Source organism: Doryrhamphus excisus, linkage group LG12, assembly GCF_037039965.1.
Source record: "Doryrhamphus excisus strain RoL-2023G ecotype Guam linkage group LG12, RoL_Dexc_Guam_v1.1, whole genome shotgun sequence".
Classification (NCBI taxonomy): domain Eukaryota; kingdom Metazoa; phylum Chordata; class Actinopteri; order Syngnathiformes; family Syngnathidae; genus Doryrhamphus; species Doryrhamphus excisus.
The window spans coordinates 19,900,849-19,925,052 of record NC_136368.1 but is presented as its reverse complement, the minus strand read 5'-3'; the positions used below and the strand labels follow the sequence as shown (position 1 = coordinate 19,925,052).

Here is a 24,204-nt window from a genome sequence, read left to right as displayed (position 1 = left end):
CACCACCGCTGTCACATGACACCCATTTTTTTTTTTTTTTTGGACCAGGAGCAATGAAAAACTTTTTTACAGTGCCGTATTTCTTATAAAAGATACAACAAATATGCCAGTTATTAGACACTTTTACTACCAGAAATCCATCTTTGCATTTTATGTTGTATGTGTTAAAAGAGGACTTCCTGGAAAAGGGAACATGTGTCCATGGAATAATGGTTTTCTATCAGGGAGGGGGTGCTTTACCTGCTTATGGGAATGTCTGTCTGTAGCAGATGTATTTTGTTTATATTGGCAATCAATAAAAATACAGTACATATTGTTATTGTACATGCTTTCATTGGCTGTTTACATACGTACATGCATACAATGAGATACATATAATATTAATTTCTAGACCAGGATATAAATGATTAAATAACTGAAATCCCCAAATAAGGCATTCAAAAAAACGCATTCAATTCCATTGATGATATGTAGTATTCTACACCGGTCAGTAGGTGTCAGTATTGTAGAATGTTGGGTGAGACACACAAGCACCAGACTTGATTCCCATAAAACACGGGCTACTGACCATAAACTCAACATACATACATACATACAATGGGATACATCCAATATTCATTCCTAGACCGGGATGTAAATGATACTAAATGTAACTCTAAAATCACTCCTACTGTGTACAGAATATACAAATGACATAAAATGCAGTAATAAAAGAGTAAATAAAAAAAATGAAATGAAACAGTACTAAATATAGAAACCAATGTCATACCAACTTTTCCAGTTATGTCTTTGAACGTGACATGTGTCTATCTCGACAGTTGGGTTTGCTGATGTTGTTTTGGCGCGGTTCAGCTGATTGTAGTCTGCTTTGTTTTGCAAACGAGAGAGAAAAAGAAAACTACATAACTACAAAACTTTACACTAAAGTTGTGTGGTTAGCGCGCAGGCCTCACAGCTAGGAGACCCGAGTTCAATTCCACTTTCGGCCATCTCTGTGTGATAGAGGTTTGTTTTTTTTTTGAGGGCTTCATAATCAAAATAAGTATTTCCCAATGACAGCATTGTAAGCTAGCTCATATTAACTTGTTTTATCGTGTTATAATGCACAGAAAAGGGACAAGTTGGAAATTGGGAAGATGTGGGTTTGAATCTCGGCTTGGGCATCTCTGTGTGGAGTTTGCATGTTCTCCCCGTGCATGCAGGTTTTTTTTCCCGGGTACTCCGGTTTCCTCCCACATTCCAAAAACATGCTAGGTTAATTAGCGACTCCAAATTGTCCATAGGTATGAATGTGAGTGTGAATGGTTGTTTGTCTATATGTGCCTTGTGATTGGCTGGTGACCAGTCCAGGGTATACCACGCCTCTCGCCCGAAGACAGCTGGGATAGGCTCCATCATGCCCGCAACTCTTGTGAAGATAAGTGGTATAAAATGAATTAATGAATGAATAATACATATAAATTACCTATGGTCTGCACGGTGCACGAGTGGTTAGTGTGCAGGCCTCACAGCTAGAACACCCAAGTTCAATTCCACCCTTGGCCATTTTTGTGTGGAGTTTGCATGTTCTCCCCGTGCATGCGTGTTTGTTTTTTTCCGAGTACTCCGGTTTCCTCCCACATTCCAAAAACATGCTAGGTTAATTAGCCACTCCAAATTGTCCATAGGTATGAATGTGAGTGTGAATGGTTGTTTGTCTATATGTGCCCTGTGATTGGCTGGCCACCAGTCGCCTCTCATTGGAAGACAGCTGGGATAGGCTCCAGCATGCCCGCGACTCTGGTGAAGATAAGCGGTAGAAAATGAATGAATGAATGAATATATTCAGTATATGTGGCTCCTAGATTTTGGTGGGAAAAGTATGGCTTCCCCTGACTTAGGATAATACCGTATATGGTGATGGATGTGTGGCTAAACAGGGCGGTTTTTTTGCACAGCAATTAAAATGTAAAGCAAAATCCAATGAAAAACAGCCCACTAAGTACTAAACGCTTTACTTCATGTACCATTTCCTGTTAAACTCTCATGAGTACGCTTAACATTGTGCGAAAGCAGGAAATATCATAATTCAGACGATCTAGCATAGCTAACCATTTTGCAATTGTTGCACGAGTTGGCACGACCAAACATGATAACAGACATCTGCTGACAGCGCAATCGGGGGAACATCGGTCACGCGTCCAAACAGAACACAGCTGTGTTGGGATGGGGGTGTGGGGGTGGGGAATTAAACTCTCAGCGGTTAAGCGTAAAGGTGAGTTTGCAGTAGAAGGGATAGTTTCATCTAAAACTCTTGGCACGGGTCACCGTAACCGAGCGTTTCGCCCTGCATCAGCAAAAATGTCTCACGAGTGAGGAGGTTCTGTGAGGCGAGCCAGCCAGGAGGAGGCTTTCAAACATAGCATAGGTTGTTTTAAATCATATCCAACATGGGATGCATTTGGCTGAACGCTTTAACTCCACTCTATGGACACAACATTAGGTACACCTGCACAAACACAAATTCGGTCATGACAAAGATTTTTATTACATAATTCTAAAGATGATGATGTAATTATTTTTTACATCCCACAATACATGGAACATACAATATACGATTACCATCAATTTCGGACTATAAAGCACTACTTTGAACCCTCTGACTTCGAGAAGCTTCACTATGTTTTTAGTTTTTCAAAAATATATAAATGAATTATGCCTATTTGTCAAAACATATGCATATTTAAGCAAAATTTCCAAGCATAAAAACGGCTAAATGAACTAAAATACAAACACAAGGCATTCAAAAGACACATTCAAAGATGTTGATAATAGCATGTAGTACTCTACACTGGCCACTCGGTGACAGTAATTTTAATTTGATTTAACTTGAATGTTTCCTGAGACACACAAGTACCAGACTTGATCGACAGGGATAGCAGGCTTTGAATTTTCTCACAACAGGCACAATAATTCCCTAATAACAATCCGAAATGAAAACACGGACTACTGTTCAGGCCTGAACCGATGCCAAGCTGTGAAACTCAACTCTGAACGCTCGACGCCACTTCCTGCCTGCCTTTGACTAAACGTCCTTCGGGAAAACATTTATAGCAACACATTTTCTGTTATTATGTCTATTATACTTGGTAATATGAATGTTAAGGTAACTATAGGGGTGTTATTTCATGTCTTGAGGGCTCTAATAATGTTAAAAGAACAAGTTTTCTATGCTCTAATGATGTGAATATTTGATGTATGAAAAATGAATCCTACTTCACGGAAATTCACTTATCACGGCCGGGCCGGGAACATATTAACTGCAATAAACGAGGGCTTCTCACTTTATGATGAAGTACATACAAATACAGGAAGTAATGAAAAAGTAATACGGAACAAATTACTAGGGCAGATGTATTTAGAGTAGTTACTAGACAACCAATGAAGAACTAATGAGTAGAGTGGTTACTGAGGAACTAAGACGCGTGTATTTAGAGTAGTTACTAAGGAACTAATGAGTTGTGGTTACGGATGGATGGATGGATGGATAGATGGATAGATGGATGGATAGATAGATACTTTATTCATCATCCAGCAGCTTACAGATTTGGAAAACACCGGGACATACAGGGTTCAAGAAAATAAGGTAGATGGATGGATGGATGGATGGATGGATGGATGGGTGGGTGGATGGATGGATGGATGGATAGATAGATACTTTATTCATCATCCAGCAGCTTACAGATTTGGAAAACACAGGGGCATGCAGGGTTCAACAAAATAAGGTGGATGGATGGATGGATGGATGGATGGGTGGGTGGATGGATGAATGGATGGATTGATAGATACTTTATTCATCATCCAGCAGCTTACACATTTGGAAAACACAGGGGCATGCATGGTTCAAGAAAATAAGGTAGATGGATGGATGGATGGATGGATGAATGGATAGATCGATACTTTATTCATCATCCAGCAGCTTACAGATTTGGAAAACACGGGGGAATGCAGGGTTAAAGAAAATAAGGTAGATGGATGGATGGATGGGTGGGTGGGTGGATTGGTGGATGGATGGATGGATAGATAGATACTTTATTCATCATCCAGCAGCTTACAGATTTGGAAAACACGGGGGCAAGCAGGGTTCAAGAAAATAAGGTAGATGGATGGATGGATGGATCCCGTATAATAATAATAATAACAATGTGGAGAATAAATAGATAGAATAAATAGATGTCATCAAATATGAACAACAATGTACAGCGTAAAGAGTAAATTGCACAAATAATTAGAATAATTTTGAAAAAAAAATAATTTTAAGGTAAATTACTGTCATTTTAAATACAATGTATTTATTATTTACTACATTAAAACATGTACAAATGAATGTCATGAGAGCCTGTAGGTGTACTTAATGTTATGGCTATTACATATAGTTGAGTCATACAGGAAAGAACACGGTGTTATTCAATAAATAACACATCTTAATGTCATGGAGATGCAGATGTAGGTTTTTATTACTTTCCAACACACTCACCGATGAGTCAAAACAGCTCAAGTCAACATTTCTGACAGTATTCTTCTTCTACCGTATGTAAATGCTAAACAAAGTATGTATAACCCGCGCTGACAACACGTCTCTTCAGGCTGCCGCGAAGCAGGAAGTCAAGCTGCATATTTGATAAAAGGCCCACCTGTTCACTGATGCCTTGAATAACTAACCGACTCACACCTTTTCGGATGCGTGTCCCCGACATCACAACCAATCTCGGAGAAATGAGTGAACAATTTTATCTCTCATCTCCCAATGATGTCACCCCGCATAGACGTCGTTTGATCAGCTCCTTTTTGAATGTGTCATAAGAGGCGATGCGTTTTGAGCACCTCAGCAAATTCACACGAGATGGTCGTTGCCCTTGAGGCATGCAACCTGCCTGCTTCTCGGCTGCGCGAAGATCAGTGGAGCTTGACTCAACTTAAAATGGAAGTCAATTGTAAAACATCCATAAGGGATGACAGTGCATTCTAATGAGGATTGGGACTTTTTGGAGACGTATCGCGTCCACACCGTAGTTACTGTCACCAACTCATCAACGTTGTTGGAGTCTGGCTCAGAGCTGCTGTCGCGCTATATTAAGTCGTCTGGGTAAAACGGCAACCTTCACATGACTGAAACAACCTCAGCTGTGCTTCTACTGTACGTCCATGAAACGGCTTTTTCCATGAGCGCTTTCATCTGCCCGCCTTCAGCTCCATATGAGTGTTCTTCTGATGTACGCTGCCTTAAATGTCACACAGAAAATTAGAAGACCCAAGAACATATATTTTATATATGGCACAGACTGGGAGTTTCCAAATGTACCTCATAGAATCGTCCTATATTATGGTAATGGTAATATTTTTATTTCATTTGAACATGCATCAGATTACAATTGAATGCATCACATAATCAGTTCCCAGTTCCACATGTCCAAAAGGAGTAGGAAGAAGCAAAGCTTATTAGATCCTACCCCTCCATCTGGTACTTTTGCAATCAGTAACTGTTACATTTGTTCACTTCCTGCTTTCCATAATACAGTTTTTTAAATTTGGTAAATATTATCATAGTTAGGCATAGAAAGCTTTATAAATATGTTTTTTTTCAACATTATTAGAGCCCTCTAGACATGAAATAACAACCCTATAGTCACCTTTACCCAGTTTTTTTTACTGTTACATTTGTTCACTTCCTGCTTTCCTAATATAGTTTAAGGTTTAAAAAAAATGTAAATGTTTTTATTCATTCATTTACTACAGCTTTTCCTGATGAGGGTCGCAGGGGGGTGTACACCCTGGACTGGTGGCCAGCCAATCACAGGTCACATATAGACAAACAACCATTCACACTCACATTCATACCTATGGACAATTTGGAGTCGCTAATTAACCTAGCATGTTTTTGGAATGTGGGAGGAAACCGGAGTACCCGGAGAAAGCCCACGCATGCACGGGGAGAACATGCAAACTCCACACAGAGAATGGAATTGAACCTTGGTCTCCAAGCTGTTAGTTCTGCGCGCTAACCACTTAACCGCCGTGCTGCCTAATTTAATTCAGTTCAATTTAATTCAGTACTCCGGTTTCCTCCCACATTCCAAAAACATGCTAGGTTAATTAGCGACTCCAAATTGTCCATAGGTATGAATGTGAGTGTGAATGGTTGTTTGTCTATATGTGCCCTGTGATTGGCTGGCCACCTGTCTCTCGCTAAAAGTCTGCCGGGATAGGCTCCAGCATACCCTGCCATCCTACAGAGGATAAGCGGTAAAAAAAAATGGATGGATGGATAAACTCACACACCCACACATCAGTGTTGCCTTATTTTAATTGACTTTGGGTTTGCTTTTATGTCGAAAATTCCCTAGTTCGCTTTTTTTTTGGGCTCGTGTTCCGAGAGCTAGTTGCTTGTTTCTCTTGCGAGACAGAGTGTAATGGACGCCAGCCAGTTTGGCTGTGCAAATGTACTTTAGTAAACCGCAATCCCCGAACCCAGCTGTGCTGAGCGTCGAGTTAACAGTCCGGGGCTTTTAACTCAGCGCTTAGTCGTCTCATTAGAAACATCGAGGTTCGAGCCCACGGTGGTGCACGGGGCAGGCTAAACCAGACAGGTTGCATAGCTGCTGTTGAGTGTAACAGATGCCAGCCAGTGTAGCTGTGCGAGTTTACGTTCATTGACTTTACTACCTGAACCTTAAGAGCAGTGCCGGGTGTCGAGAATCAATGAATGTTTTCAACTGCTGTTTCCATGCAGTGTTGCGTTGATATGACAACCAGTTGATACCAGTTCTTCACACAGCAAACTATTTGAACCTAAATCAACAGCAATGCATTTCATATGACTGGAAGACTAAAATTAACCACCAACTGTAAGGACAGTCTCTGCAACAATCTGGAACATTAACATATTTTGACTTTGGATACTCTGGTGATTTTTAGTCTCTGTGAGTTTTCTTCATTGCAAAAGCTTCACAGTTGATAGCAAGATATAAAGCTTGACCACAACCTCGACCTGATTGCACTGAGGGAAAAAAAGAATTTAATGATTGGTGTTTTACTGTGGTCAAACACGGGCAGTAGATTCAGGAGGAGTCAGGGTTAGCGAGGTAACGGCTCTACGAGTGGAGACTTTTTTTTTACTGTGTGAGCAAGGCCAGCATTCTGTCTATGGAAGAGCAGACTGGGTTGCAAAATTGAGCAAACAATCATTGAAGATCCGTTTTGGGGGTACCAAACCCCCAAAACAACAAACAACGTCTGTTGGTCCAGTCTTGGCACCTCAACTAGAGTTTACCAAAAAGAAAAGTCATATTCAGTGTACAAGAAAGTAGTAATTTTACAATATATTCTCCCCTTTTAGGGGTACCAAACCCCCAAAACAACAAACAACATCTGTTGGTCCAGTCTTGGCACCTCAACTAGAGTTTACCAAAAAGAAAAGTCATATTCAGTGTACAAGAAAGTAGTAATTGTACAATATATTCTCCCCTTTTAGGGGTACCAAACCCCCAAAACAACAAACAACGTCTGTTGGTCCAGTCTTGGCACCTCAACTAGAGTTTACCAAAAAGAAAAGTCATATTCAGTGTACAAGAAAGTAGTAATCTTACAATATATTCCCAGCCTTTTGGGGGTACCAAACCCCCAAAACAACAAACAACGTCTGTTGGTCCAGTCTTGGCACCTCAACTAGAGTTTACCAAAAAGAAAAGTCATATTCAGTGTACAAGAAAGTAGTCATTTTACAATGTATTCCCCCCTTTGGGGGTACCAAACCCCCAAAACAACAAACAATGTCTGTTGGTCCAGTCTTGGCACCTCAACTAGAGTTTACCAAAAAGAAAAGTCATATTCAGTGTACAAGAGAGTAGTAATTGTACAATATATTTCCCCCTTTTGGGGGTACCAAACCCCCAAAACAACAAACAACGTCTGTTGGTCCAGTCTTGGCACCTCAACTAGAGTTTACCAAAAAGAAAAGTCATATTCAGTGTACAAGAAAGTAGTCATTTTACAATATATTCCCAGCTTTTTGGGGGTACCAAACCCCCAAAACAACAAACAACGTCTGTTGGTCCAGTCTTGGCACCTCAACTAGAGTTTACCAAAAAGAAAAGTCATATTCAGTGTACAAGAAAGTAGTAATTTTACAATATATTCCCCCCTTTTGGGGGTACCAAACCCCCAAAACAACAAACAATGTCTGTTGGTCCAGTCTTGGCACCTCAACTAGAGTTTACCAAAAAGAAAAGTCATATTCAGTGTACAAGAAAGTAGTAATTTTACAATATATTCCCAGCCTTTTGGGGGTACCAAACCCCCAAACAACAAACAACGTCTGTTGGTCCAGTCTTGGCACCTCAACTAGAGTTTACCAAAAAGAAAAGTCATATTCAGTGTACAAGAAAGTAGTCATTTTACAATATATTCCTCCATTTTTCGGGGTACCAAACCCCCAAAACAACAACCAACGTCTGTTGGTCCAGTCTTGGCACCTCAACTAGAGTTTACCAAAAAGAAAAGTCATATTCAGTGTACAAGAAAGTAGTCATTTTACAATATATTCCCAGCCTTTTGGGGGTACCAAACCCCCAAAACAACAAACAATGTCTCTTGGTCCGCATGTGAAACTATAAACACATGTTTTGCTGTAGTATTTTTGGTTTTCTGGAATAGCTTAAATGGATTTTCATGATTTCTTATGGTGAAAATTGACTCAATTTTACAGTCTGTTTTGGTTAGAGTCGGACCTTCTGGATCGATTTAATGACGCCAAATAAGTTTCCAATACATGTGAAATTTTTTCCGTTTGCTTAATCGATTTAGCACTTATGTGCTTTCAGGCTCTAAGAGGCAGCAATCATGCAAACAAACCGGCAGTTTTCAGTAAAAGGGTAAAGAGACCACTTCAGGATACAATGGTCTGTTTACTCTCAGCCGTGAGCCGGGCTGAAATATACCAGCGTTGATATTATTTGATCCTTGGCCGCTTGCATAAGGGCGACAAATGATCTCCGCTGAAGTGTGTAATGTGCCCAGGTTCTGTAGCATCATGTAATGGGATGGAGAGGATTAGAAAGGCTAAGTGGGAGTGCCTGTCTCGGGAAGAGGAGGTGATTGGAATTGGCCTGTATTGCAATGTGATGTATCACCGCACGACTGTGACCTTCCTGTCCGTCACCCACACTGAGATGGATCTGGGAGAGCTGTCACGTCGATGCTTTACGATGACGATTTTCAACCTCTGTGCTATGGTTCTGATCCAATCACAAATCACTGGACTTTTCGGAGTCAGCACTTAGCGCTTATATACGGCGGCATTACTGTTAAAGGCTACTCCTGCTACTACTTTACAAGGCGCCATCCAGGAAGAGCGATAGTCAAACAAATGATCATGTTTCCTTCTGTAGATGGGGGGGTTGATTTAAGCGCGGAATCCAGTTCAGTCTCAAAATGGTCACCTTGTATGTGGTTGCAAACATCCTTTCTTGGATTGCAGCATCGGTAAAGAAGCAGAGCCGGCCACATAAAGCAATCCAAGGAGGGGAAGCAGGGGAATAGTTGATTTTTATAACCTCTGCTAAAGCGTGGGCCAAAGGAAGGAAGAGGAATCAATGAGCAGAGCTGGGAATTGTCTTCAGTTTGTTTAACATTGCATTAGTAGTTAATGTCCTTGGAAGAGATGCATGCAGCGTTACAAAAACAATCAGTCATGTTCCTGTTGGGCATGTGCAGGATGTGCTACGCGGAGGAGCCGGTGCACCAGAATGTATGTTTTTATAGGACATAGTCAAGATAATATCACATATAAATGTAATTAAACAGATAAAAAAAATTGCGGATATATTTATAGACCTACCCCAAAAATGCGAATCAGAAATCCTCTATATGTTTTTTTTTCAATGGAATTATCAAAGGTAGTATAGTATAGGGTGTCCACATTTTTTCCACCGACCCCCCCCATAGTGGAAAATCAAAGCATGCAAAGGCTACTGTTACGGTTTTTGAACCCACTCATGTTGCTATGATGAGACATTTGTTTTTATTTAAAGGAAAAACAACCTGTATCTCATCTTTGTGTTATTGTAAACAAACGGTATTATTAGTATGAATAAACATTTTGGGACTTACGTTTTTTCCTACTTTTTTTTATATTTAAACTAAGCAATTTTTCCTCTTAATACTGTGACTCTATTCTTTAAAACTATTGACAGTTACTATGGTACCCATTATGTCATTGTATCTGAGATTTAATATTATCTTAAATAAAATTAAATAAAATTAAATAAAATTAAATAAACTAAAATTAAATAAAATTTAATAACATTTAATAAAATTAAATTGAATACATTTTAGATTTTTTTTAAAACCTTAAACTATATTAGGAAAGCAGGAAGTGAACAAATGTAACAGTTACTGATTATAAAAGTACCAGATGGAGGGGTAGGATTTAATAAGCTTTGCTTCTTCCTACTCCTTTTGGACATGTGGAACTGTGAACTGATTATGTGATGCATTCAATTGTAATCTGATGCATGTTCAAATGAAATTAAACCATTACCATTATCATAAATAGTTTGTCTTCATTCTTAAAATTAAATGTAAAAAATGTAAAATTACTCATCTTTTTGTACATTTTGGCTATATTTTTTTAGTCTTTTGTTTCATTGTATTTTTACAATGAACAAAGGACCAATAGAAAAAAAAACATCCCTGAGCCCCACTTAGGATAATCCTGATGTAGTGGTTATAATTGGGCATTGATCAAGAAGAATGAGAGGTGACGTTTTGATGTAAATTTCAGTCGTACAGAAAAAAAAGAACATATCAAGTTCGCAAGCTGCGTTATACCAAGCACGTGCTTGTCAAAACACCACGAGACAAAGCCCCCCCACCCCCACCGGTCTCGCCTCCTTGAATGCCTCGTCGCTTCACCATCGTCTATCTTTAGCCGCCGTCTTGTTGACAGCATCTGTCGAGACGTGATGTTTGCCCTCACACAACCAGGAGGTTGGTTTTGAGGTGAAAGGGGGGGGGGGGGGGGGCGACGCTCTGACGAGAGGAAGTCCTTGCGCTGCGGTGAGGTTTCAGCGCTAATGAGGAAGCCGTTAAACGCTGAGTGAAAGGTAATAATCAGTATGGGTCTCCAAAGTGCCACCGGTTCTCTCCGCTAAGTGGATGCGGAGCATTTTGGCATGCGTGTCTGAGTACCATGTGGACTGAAAAATCCATAACGGCCTTCTCGTTGCAACTTCGTTTTTGATTACATTTTGTGTAATAAATATAAACAGCAAGACATGGTGTTACATATGATGGTCATCATTCCTGAATGTGGTGAACATGGCGCTAGAAAAAGCCGCACATTAATCTTAACTGCGATGATATTAGCAGGCCTTGCAGCGGTATATTGGCCATGAATATTCCTTCGACGTTAGCCTCCAGGTCAAGTACATTGTACTTTTTATTTGTCTATTTGTCTTCTTGACTTGGACTTATACATATTTTTTTCCTCGGTTAATGCATTCCCCTCCATTAATGTGACTTGTGTAACAATATTATTGCCTCTGTGATGTTTACCTCAGATGATCTTTTGACCAGCCGTCATAAAATATGTATGCACTACCTCCAATAAGCAATAAACAGCCTGCAGCATTGACACGCTGCTTTCTTTTACCACTTAAGGCAGCAAAAGGTTACGATATTATATTGTTTTTATAAATGTCACATGACCATGGTCTGGAAAGTCAATTTTATATGGAGCAATCACAGCCCTTTAATTTGCTTGTAACAATGCTGACTATTGAGGAGATTAGTGTGTTGGCAGAAATGCATGCCAAGATTTGATTAAAAGGGACAGAATTTTATTACTGGATTTTATCATTTTCGCCAAACGTAGGGTCTATTTTGTGTTCTTATACTAAAAAAATAATATTTTATATTTAAAAATAAGCAGTCCATCACTTTTGTTTGGGAAATGATCATTAAAATGTCTTTTGCCAAAAATATTTACAGTGAAACCTTGGTTAGCGTTGCATTTTTTGGTTAACATCCAAACTTGTTGTGTATATTTTCCTGTTTGCGGACAATGTGGGGCATATTTGGTTGTGTTATTAATACACTGTGAGAATCCAACTATTTTTCTGAATGTTCATTTTCTGCCGCTTAGCCTCATAAGGGTCGTGAGTGTGCTGGAGCCTATTTTTTGGTTAACATCCAAACTTGTTGCCCTAGATTGCGTATATTTTCTTGTTTGCAGACAATACGGGGCACATTTGGTTGTTTCATTAATACACTGAGAATCCAACTATGTTCTGAATGTTCATTTTCTGCCGCTTAGTCTCATAAGGGTCGTGGGGGTGCTGGAGCCTATCCCAGCTGTCTTTGGGCGAGAGGCGGGGTACACCCTGGACTGGTGGCCAGTCAATCACAGGGCACATATAGACAAACAACCAGCAGAAATGCATGCCAAGATTTGATTAAAAGGGACAGAATTTTATAACTGGATTTGATCATTTTCCCATCATTTTCCCCAAACGTAAGGTCTATTTTGTGTTCTAATACTAAAAAAATAATATTATATATTCAAAAATAAGCAGTCCATAATACAGATTTTTAATTTTGTTTGGAAAATAATCATTAAAATGTCTTTTGCCGAAAATATATACAGTGAAACCTTGGTTAGCGTTGCATTTTTTGGTTAACATCCAAACTTGTCCTGTATATTTTCCTGTTTGCGGACAATATGGGGCACATTTGGTTGAGTTATTAATACACTGTGAGAATCCAACTATTTTCTGAATGTTCATTTTCTGCCGCTTAGCCTCATAAGGGTCGTGGGGGTGCTGGAGCCTATCCCAGCTGTCCTCGGGCGAGAGGCGGGGTACACCCTGGACTGGTGGCCAGTCAATCACAGGGCACATATAGACAAACAACCATTCAAACTCACATTCATACCTATGTTTGGTTTCCTCCCACATTCCAAAAAACATGCTAGGTTAATTAGCGACTCCAAATTGTCCATAGGTGTGAATGAATGAATGATTTGGATAGAGTCGGGTCATCTGAAAGGAATGAATGATGCTAACCAAGGTTCTACTGTATACCTTTATCTTTAGTGTACTCACCAAGAAGAGATGTGACAAGGTCTAATATGAAAATGATTGACAGTATCATTTATTAAAGCTAACAGAAAAAAAGCCAAACAGGAAATACACCCAGTGTGTGGAAGTGGAAGCTATTCTTACAACACACACAATAAAAATTCCCTTACTGTTTCGTCTCAGCATTTGTGAAGAGACACAAGAGAAGTGAAACATTAATACCATCACAGGACCACGATGCATCCTCGTATTGCTCCTGACAGTATTTTTTGGAATGTTTAGAACGATTTAAATATAAAAGTCAACACTGCTTTATCACATTGTACATTGCAAGTTGCTGTGGGTTACCTTGACACATAAAAAAAAAAAAACTGACACGTTTTCTTGGTTGGAGAGGAAGAAACTGTGGCAACATTTTTTCTTCCCGTTGCGTTCCCCATCACAGCGACTCCCCTGAGGATGAAGCAGAAAAATCCCATCACACAAAACGCATCGCAGTGCTTTCATTGCCGACTGTTTTATGTCGCCTGGAATTTCATTTTCGTTTTCAACCTGTCCTTTTTTTTTTTTTTTTTTCCACATTCAAGGACAGTGTACGCCGCTCTGTGTGCATCGGCACCCTCCAGTTATTTAAAGCACATCATGTCTTTCATTATGACTTCTGACATGACCTAAAATGTGATAGGAATAATGTCATTGGAATTTATTAGATGCCAGTTTGAACTTGAGAAGGAAAAAACTTGGCTATTCTGTACACAATGCCTCTGGAGACGTTATTAAAAGTGGAGTGTGTGTGGGAATGTGCAGGCTTACCGATGCATATGAATGTTCGTTGCCGTTATAATTCATACTCATGCAATGTTTCCCAATGTTTATGTTGAATCCGGTGTTTTCATGTAAATACGCTAATTGTATGTGATACTGTATGTTTGATGATGAAAAATTATGCAATATAGTTGCATGGGCATCTTTATCGTATTTGCATGAATTACTTATAAGTAGCCATGTTTACATGGACCCAAATATTCCAATTCCATTTGGTTTATTTGCTCAAACGGAAAGAATGTAACCTTTGTATACACCTCATTCCCAAAGAAAAGTGCCAATCCGAATGAATATATATTCAGATTCCCAGGGGTGGAATATTCCTTTCCCCAATCCGATTGAGGTATCTTGTACCCGCTCAAACGGAAAGTTGTCAGACTGCGTTATTCTTCTTCTTCTGTTGTTTATTGGCGGTTGGCAAGCAGCTTTCGTGTGCATTAGCGCCATCTGTGGAACAGAATCTAAACCAAGGGTCTCAAACATGCGTCCCGCGGGCCAAATGTGGCCCGCAGGATACTAGTTTGAGGCCCCCCGCCTTGATATGAAAGTTTAATGTTAGTTTGATATGGATGCTGTATGGTATCATGTACCCAGAAAAAATTATTACGTTTGATTCATGTTCATGTTAAAGGTTAAATAACTGTTAATAGTTATCCTCCCTATCCGTGTGGAAGTGGTACGTTTTTGGCTATTTAAGTTTAAAGGAAATATCTTGGAGGCTACAGTTTAGGTCGCTGGCTCTCTAGTTTGCGAGTTAGCATGTGTCTCAAGACCCTGCAGTTGCGCAATATGTTGTAAATAAAAAGAGTATAAATGTGACTATAGTCGTGTTTTGTCATGTCTACAGGGCTCTAATAATGCTTTGTTCATTTTAATCTGAAAATAATAATTTGTCTACCCACCAACTATATGTGGTTTCTTATTTTTTTATTATTTGCTGTTTTATTATTATTATTATATTTATTTATTACTGATTGATTGATTTTCTTTATTCTTGATTTGTTTATTTTTCATCTTATTTTGTGCAGAAAAATAAAAATTAAGATATTTGAGAACAGTGGAATGTTTTATTAGCGCTTTTATTGTAGAAAATCGGAACCAAAGCACTGAAAAAGTTTGTATATTTTTCTGTTTTTAATAAATGCGTTTTGTTTTTTTTTGGGAAAACCTGATGTGTATTACTGTAGATCACATTCCATTTTGCAGCTGTACCTGACGTTGAGGAAAAATCCAATTCTGTGCACTGAATTTTGTTTGTTAAACTAATGGAAAATGTGGTTGAGTTTCTGTTTAATGGGTTTAATTTAAACGCCTTCTTAGTGAAATGAGCCCACAAGGAGGAAGGAAGCAAATATTTGTCTTAAAAGCTCATTACTGGTGACAATTAAGGCGGCAAACAGGTTTGACAGTACATTTGATCACTGATGTCTAAGTGAGTGACACAAAGTAATTGCAGCTTGTAAACACACTAAATACTAAATAAATAAATGCTGATATTAGCATGTGTTGAAACTTGGTTTGCAATTATTAAAATGAGTTGAGGTCGAGTGGTTAGCGTGCAGACCTCACAGCAAGGAGACACGGGTTCAATTCCACCCTCGGGCATCTCTGTGTGGAGTTTGCATGTTCTCCCCGTGGATGCGTGGGTTTTCTCCGGGTACTCCGGTTTCCTCCCACATTCCAAAAACATGCTAGGTTAATTAGCGACTCCAAATTGTTCATAGGTATGAATGTGAGTGTGAATGGTTGTTTGTCTATATGTGCCCTGTGATTGGCTGGCCACCAGTCCAGGGTAAGCAGTAGAAAATGAATGAATGGTTTTGGCTTTATTTTGAAAAACAATGATACACTGATTCAATCAAGGTATAGGAAATCGAGATTAGAAAACGCAATTCAGTTAGGTTGTTGTCCAAATTAAAACAACATGATTTACAACTAAGAGCCTAATATTCAGTGTGGAAGTGGTACATTTTTGCCTGCTTATTTTATATGTGCGATGTGAATGGTTGTTTGTCTATATGTGCCCTGTGATTGTCTGGCCGCCAGTTTAGGGTGTACCCCGCCTCTTGCCCGAAAACAGCTGGGATAGGCTCCAGCACCCCCCACGACCCTCGTGAAGATAAGCAGTAGAAAATAAATCAATGAATAGAAGCCTATGAGAAAAGTGTCTCACAGCGATGGGGTCAATACAGGAAGTTTAAGCGAGGATAACATCTCAATGCTCCTCTTCAAATCTGACTGCTAAACAATAATGTGCAATTATTTCTTCTGAGTGCCTCGGTCAGGGTCACTGACAGCTTCAGAAATCAAACCTTCCACAATGGAGTGGAACAACTTAGAAACACTTAGTCATGTTCACATTTCCTAAACTAGCTTTGTGTTTCTGTAAACAAAATGAAGGACAAAGCTGAACGCCTCTAAATGGGTTGAAAGTAAAGTGGCACTTAGCAGAGTGCAGAACGGGGGCCAAGACGACACTGGTGATAAAAGTGATGGAGAACTTGTGGAGAAGTATATATTTTCTTGTTTATCAGTTGAAAAGTGATTTTTTTTTACTAAGTTAGAAAGCTAATAAATGAAGGAACAAAACTATGAAATAGGTGGTTGAGTGGGTAACATGTTGGCCACGGAGTCAGGAGATGAAGAACTGGGTTCAATTTTCCGCGTGATCAACTCTGCTTGGTCATCTCTGTGTTAATTAGCGACTCTAAATTGTCCATAGGTATGAATGTGAGTGTGGATGGTTGTTTGTCCTGCCAATGGCTGGCCACCAGTCTCGCCCAAAGACAGCTGGGATAGGCTCCAGCATGTCCCTGCGACCTTAATAAGGATAAACAGCATACAAAATGGATGGATGGAACTAATGAATAAACAAATTAACAAATCTCCTAACACCAACAAAACTACCGAAAAACTCGAGTAAATTAGCAAAAAAAAATATGGCGTCAGAAGTGACTAGTAAGACTAGGAAACAAAAAAACTACCGAAATAAACAAGCTAAAAGTTTGCCAAGCTAGGATTGCAGGGTTTATAGTGTGTCTTTCTTTATAGTGGGTTAAAAATCCACTGGATAAACTGCCGGAAGACAGCTCAAACTAAAGAGACTGACAAAGTGTGTGATGAAGGAATGATGCGACTGTTCAATTGTGAGGCTAAAGAAGAAAACTTTAGGGATTTTAGTTCCTACGTGAAACTAAAACTAATCGTGAACTAACAAACACAAATAACCAACGGGAGAACAAAACTAGCTCGTGAAACTAAGACACTAACGGAACTATTAAATAAAAGTAGTTAGCAAAGCTACAGAAGTTAAAAAGCTAACAAATGAGTAAAACTAACGAAACGGCATGATTCATTGATGAACCTTGATTAGATTTTTTTTATCAATATTTGCATCTATAAAGGGCACCGATGTCGTTTTCAGCGTAGCACCATCTTAATTTTGTTTTTAAAATAAGGAAAACAAGCTACAGGATGCAAATAGCCCCCAGGCCACATCTTGGACACCCTTTAACCAAACCCAACAAAACTCACAGACATAATAAAAAATTGACCAACAATAACAGAACAAAATCAAACGAAAAGATTTGTCCAATGAACAAAAGTTGACTAGTGAAAATAAAAACAAAGCTAAAAAACGCTAGCAAAACAATAACTATTTATCAGCACATGAGTCTTTGTTTGGATCACCAACCTTTCCTGGGTTGAGTGCTTACTCTGCGTGGCAAGTAAGGGATGTATTTCATGAGTGTAAAAATAAACGATGATGGTTGTGGTGAACCGAGGTTCAAGTGGAATACTGTATCTCACTCTGTATAATTGCCATCACCATGGTAACTGCCAACGACAGAGGAAACGTCTCAACAGACTCATTCCACTTTTACATTACAGTCTTTTTCTTTTAGGTGACGAGTGAACGTCTCGCCTTACCCCTAAATATGTAAGTAATAACTATAAAAGCGATCTTCACTCGCTAAATGTACTGCAAAAAAGGCTAGTAAGGATAATTCATAATGCCGCCTACAGAGAACATACTAACTCCTTATTTATAAAAATCACAAATACTTATAAATACAGCTAAAATAATGCGTAAGGCTAAAAATAACCAATTCGCTAATACTTCTCTACAAGAGAGGAGAAATATAATCTCAGGGAAAAAGTACATTTGAAACACTTCTATGCTAGGACTACGTTAAAAAGCCATAGCATTTCAGTATGTGGAATCAAACTATGGAATGGATTGAGTAAGGGAATCAAACAATGCACAACGATGAGCCAATTCAAGAAACAATACAAGCAGTTGATGTTTGCTAAATACAAGGATGAAGAGTCTTGAACCAGTCATGATGTGCTATATATATCACTATATTGACACGCACTATGGTACCCATTATGGCATTGGATGCTCATATCACCCAGTACTTCGGTATGTGTCAAAAAATACAAAATAATTTTTTTTTTTAAATTTTGAAAAATTTTGAAAAATTTTGAAAAATTTTAAATTTTAAATTTTAAATTTTAAATTTTAAATTTTAAATTTTAAATTTTAAATTTTAAATTTTAAATTTTAAATTTTAAATTTTAAATTTTAAATTTTAAATTTTAAATTTTAAATTTTAAATTTTAAATTTTAAATTAAAAAAAAACTTAAACTATATTAGGAAAGCAGGAAGCGAACAAATATAACAGTTACTTATTGTAAAAGTACCAGATGGAGGGGTAGGATTTAATAAGCTTTGCTTCTTCCTACTCCTTTTAGACATGTGGAACTGTGTACTGATTATGTGATGCATTCAATTGTAATCTGATGCACGTTCAAATGTAATTAAACCATTACCATTACCATTACCATTACCTACAGTATCTCATGAATAAATGTTTGATATTGATGCATATTAAATTACATTAAATGAATACCTGCCAACATTAGAAGCAGTGCAATTCAACACTACTGTAATAATATTTTCCAGGTACAGAACATGACAATACCTCAAGCATTTGAATGAGTTCTTCCTGGTAAAATTACCTGGATTGTAACGGATTTACGTGCTGCAGATGCCACCATGTTCCTTTATTGTATATGTCAGTGTTTTTATTTCCAAAGCAATAAAAACAAAAATCATTATAATACAGAGATTTGTGTTTTTTGGCTGGTGTGGGAGATACGGGGGAGCAGACAGACAGACAGACGGTGATCCAGTGAGGCCACAGTTTGCTGGTTTAACCTTGAATAGGAAGGGCACGGTTCTCCAATGTGTGTCCCTTGAAAGCCACACGGACTATGTTGATGTATGACAGCCTCATTCCTAAGTGATGCTGGAGCACACTAAAGGGATGTTATGTCAAGATGTTCCCCATTCCCATCCACCACCCCCCCCCCCACACCTACTTGACAAATCTGATGAAAAGGCTGCACTCGCTATTTGCTGCTCAGTGGGGGTGCACATAATGTCTGACCTACTGGATCTTTTTTTTTTTAAAGATGATGTCTGAATTTAAAGCAAACCCCCGACTCAATGATTTTAATACACACTCCACTGAAATAGCCAATTAGCAATTCACTTTCTTCTCACTGAGAGGACATGTAGGTCCATTGTAAATGATGCTATAATAGGACATCTCATCCAGCCATCACTCTGTGAGCTCTTTTCTTCCAGTGGAGTTCAGTCTGTGAGGAAATACTAGCTCAATACCTCCCATAGTTGATGTCATGTTGTTCCGGCTGCATGTCTCCAGGTCACATGTGCATATGAGTGAGTGACAGGAAGAAAAGCTGACTCACTTCAGGAAAATAATTTGGCTCCACTGTATGTATAAATCGTTCCACGATGAACACGTTTATAGACTGTCTAAAGCAGGGGTCTCAAACTCAATTTACCTGGGGGACACTGGAACTAGGGTCTGGGCAAGGCTGGGCCGCATCAGGTTTTCCCCAAAAAAAACCAAAAACGCATTTATTAAAAACAGAAAAATATATAAACTTTTTCAGTGCTTTGGTTCCGATTTTCTACAATAAAAGCTCTGATAAAACATTCCACTGTTCTCAAATATCAGAATTTTTCTGCACAAAATAAGATGAAAAAAAATGAACAAATCAAGAATAAAGAAAATCAATCAGTAATAAATAAATATAATAATAATAATTAAATGGCAAATAATAAAAACGTAAGAAACCACATATAGTTGGTGGGTAGACAAATGATTTTTTTCAGATTAAAATGAACAAAGCATTATTAGAGCCCTGTAGACATGACAAAACACGACTATAGTCACATTTATACTCTTTTTATTTACAACATATTGCGCAACTGCAGGGTCTTGAGACACATGCTAACTCGCAAACTAGAGCGCTAGCGACCTAAACGGTAGCCTTCAAGTTATTTCCTTTCAACTTAAATAGCCAAAAACTTACCACTTCCACACGGATAGGGAGGATAACTATTAACAGTTATTTAACCTTTAACATGAACATTAATCAAAAGTAATATTTTTTTCTGGGTACATGATACCATACAGCATCCATATCAAACTAACATTAAACTTTCATATCAAGGCGGGGGCCTCAAAGTAGTGTCCTGCGGGCCACATTTGGCCCGCGGGCCGCATGTTTGAGACCCCCTGGTCTAAAGCCACTTGTGCTGGAAAGTATTGCAAGTTTTGCTTTTATTCACTGAGTTGAACCCAGCAGCAGGATTTATTGACATGGTGAAGGCAAGGCTGTTATCCCTCACTGACAGCTAAGAGACGTACAGTAAACTCTATGTAGAAAGTGGCTGAAATGACCCAAAAATGACTCAATACTGAGAAAATTGCAATGACCTTTTGAAATCTCTTCATGGGTACCAGTTGTCACTTGGATCCTAAGTGCTGCTGTCTGCAGTATTGGCCATCATTTGTCACTTGTGACCCCCCCATCCCACCTCCTCCCCCTCCATCAGCTGTCATTTGTATTTGGCATCATGGAGGCAGACGCTCGGTGAGTCGCAGCAAATTACCCACAACCTGAGTGGTATCAATGGTGCTTTTAAAGAGGCCTGCGGGGGGTGTGGGGGGGGGGGGTGTGAGTGGATGTGGCTGCACCTCATGTCCATCAAAAGTGAAGTCCATTGGATGAGACTTCAACTAAATATGAGATTGATGTGCATGTGCGAATAAAAATGATGGTTGAGTGAAATTTATGTGTCAACCTGAATATAAAATTCTATATTTTACCTCGGGCTGCACGGCGGTCGAGTGGTTAGCACGCAGGCCTGTGTTCAATCCCACCCTCGGCCATCTCTGTGTGGAGTTTGCATGTTCTCCCCGTGCATGCGTGGGTTTCCTCCCACATTCCAAAAACATGCTAGGTTAATTAGCGACTCCAAATTGTCCATAGGTATGAATGTGAGTGTGAATGGTTGTTTGTCTTTATGTGCCCTGTGATTGGCTGGCCGCCAGTCCGTCATCCCTGGCTACAATTCAGTTTGAGAGCCTATCATGTTTTCAAAAATGAAGTAAAAAATGGTCGCTGTTTTATGGTTTACTATGGCGTATTACTACTCAAACGTTAAAGGATGACAAGTCTTATGTAGTACGCTGGCGTCAGTAATGTTACATTGATGAGTATTACCTTACATTACCAGCCATGGCATGTAAAACATGATAAGAGTGAAAAAAAGTTATCCTCCCATTGTGTGTGGAAGTGGTACACTTTTGGCTTCTTATTTTCTTGTTCAACCCCCGCTCAGTTCGAAACACTTTAAATTTAGAACAAATAAATAGTAGGCTAACTAGTTAGCTTGGTAGCTTCTTGTTCACTATGAGTGAATTCTTATTCACTATTATTCACTAGGGGCAGCACGGGGGGAGTGGACCTCACAGCTAGGAGACCAGGGTTCAATTCCACCCTCGGCCATCTCTGTGTGGAGTTTGCATGTTCTCCCCGTGCATGCGTGGGTTTTCTCCGGGTACTCCAGTTTCCTCCCACATTCCAAAAACATGCTAGGTTAATTAGCCACTCCAAATTGTCCATAGGTATGAATGTGAGTGTGAATGGTTGTTTGTCTATATGTGCCCTGTGATTGGCTGGCCACCAGTCCAGGGTGTATGTACCCCGCCTCTCGCCCGAAGACAGCTGGGATAGGCTCCAGCACCCCCGCGAAAAGCGGTAGAAAATGAATGAATGAATGAATATTATTCACTATTCACTATGACCTTCTCTGATGTCGCTATAATGCACATTAGCATTGCGAAATGTGGTGTAAACAAAGAAAAATAAGAGCGTAAAGGTGACTATAGGGGTGCTATTTTATGTCTGCAGGGCTCTAATAATAGCAAAAATTGGTTTTCTATGCTCTAACTACTTGTCCTCACAGAACTTTGCCAAAATGCTATCATTAGCTGAAAAGTTCTTTGGAATATGGAGGAATATTTTGTTTTATACATACAGTGCTGTATATATCCTTCCCACATGTTATTGTATTATTGAGTTATATGTTATTGTTGGTTATTTTTCACACCTTTCGTGACTCACCAACAAGGAGAAAATGTACTGCTACAGAAAAAATACCAATAAAATATTATGTGTTGTTTTTTTAATGTTACCTTCAATGCACTGATGTAAAAGTCGAATCCTCTAACTATTATTTTGTTTTATTTCACACGGGCAGGTGAACACCTTCGAGTGTGTCCACAGGGAAACACGTGTTGCACCCCAGAAATTGAAGACGCTTTCGGGCAGCGGAGTAAACAAGAGTTTGGCAATCTGGTTGATGAGATAAGTCATAACTTGAGAAGCATCTTTGTCTCCAGGCATCAGAAGTTTGATGGTAAGTATTTTTTTTTTTTTGTGTTTATTTCGAAAAAAAAATCTAATGGAAAAACAGACTGCAAAAATGAAAGCATCAGGAGTGTAGGTGTTCATTTAAAATTTATTCACAGTTTTGTCGGTGTTTAGCTCTTCTCACCCTGCGAAAACGTCATTAATATGCTAGCGGGTGGAGTAGCCTTTAAACAAACAGGGCTTCTTGCTCAGCAGATTGACACGTCGAACGGCGGCCCTTAGCCAAGCTTTGCATTATTAAGCTTCGGTTTCATGGTGCGGTGCTGTGCCGCGTGATGGAGCCCCACAGTGACTGCCTTGACCACCGGGATGCTGCCGCCACAGGATAAGGGGGGCGGCTCATTACCCAACCCAGACACACTTTACCTCCTCACCTCACCCTACTTGTATCCTTTCCTGCGTGGCGTCAGCTTCTTTTAGCTTTAATGAGATAAAATAATCCCTCTCTCATCCAACATGAGACTGTGTGGGAGGAAGCTTCTTATCACCTCGTATAACGGTAAAGGTGAAAAAAAAAATGGCCACCTGTCTGTTTGATCTTTAAGGTGAATTCAGTACTGCACCCGGTGGATAGCGGCGTATACTAAAACCTTCATTTCTTATTAAAGTCGTGGCTATTAAGTTTTAATTCCTAGTTGATTTTGCAGCTCGACGTTTCCTTGGTAACAGAGTGTTCACCAAAGCTGGCTGTGCACTGGATGTTGTGTATCGCAATGTAAAAGTAAGCAAGTACAATATTTGAAGTCACTGTGAGTAGCTGGACACGTCAGTGTCGGAAGTTATGATACTGATTTTAAGATACGGTGAAACCTCAGTTTCCATACGCTCTGGTTTTTGGAATTTTTTGACAAAAATTATAACAAAGAATAATAGGAGTGTAAATCTGACTGTATGACTTTCATGGATACAGTGCTCTAATAATGATGAAAATCTTATTTAGAAAGTCATAAACAGGTTTTCTATAATATAAAATAATATGTATCTATTATTATATAATATTATTATTATATTATATTATAATAATAATATAAAATAATATTAATATTATATTAAATAATATATAATTATAATATTATATTATATTATATTCATATTATATTATTATTTAATATAATATTAATATTATTTTATATTATTATTATAATATAATATGAAATTATTACATTTTTTAACGGGTCCCTGGCATAATTCATCAACTTTGCTCATATACTGCATGTAAAATGTTTGTTATTCCCTGTGAAATATGTTTTTTTGAAACGGAGTAATTGGATTTGTATTATTTCCTATGGAAAATTATCTGAATTTTTGGAATTGATTGACAAAAATCAAGATTCCAAAGTAATTATGATCAATGCTCATCAAACAACTTTCAACTAGCTTAAAAATATGTGATAATCATTTATAAAATATTTTTTGTCATCATTTGTCTTAAAAAAAAGTCAA

At 38.7% G+C, this 24,204-nt stretch overlaps 1 protein-coding gene across 2 annotated transcripts in view; it reads left to right on the top strand.

Annotated features, from left to right (window-relative positions):
* Positions 1-24,204, top strand: part of gpc6b (glypican 6b) — a 91,398-nt gene that overhangs the window by 3,056 nt on the left and 64,138 nt on the right. For both annotated transcript variants that reach the window (XM_058082978.2, XM_058082976.2), the window contains exon 2: positions 22,589-22,747. In XM_058082978.2, coding sequence (XP_057938961.2) covers positions 22,589-22,747 — 159 coding nt within the window. The remainder of the gene's footprint in view (positions 1-22,588; positions 22,748-24,204) is intronic.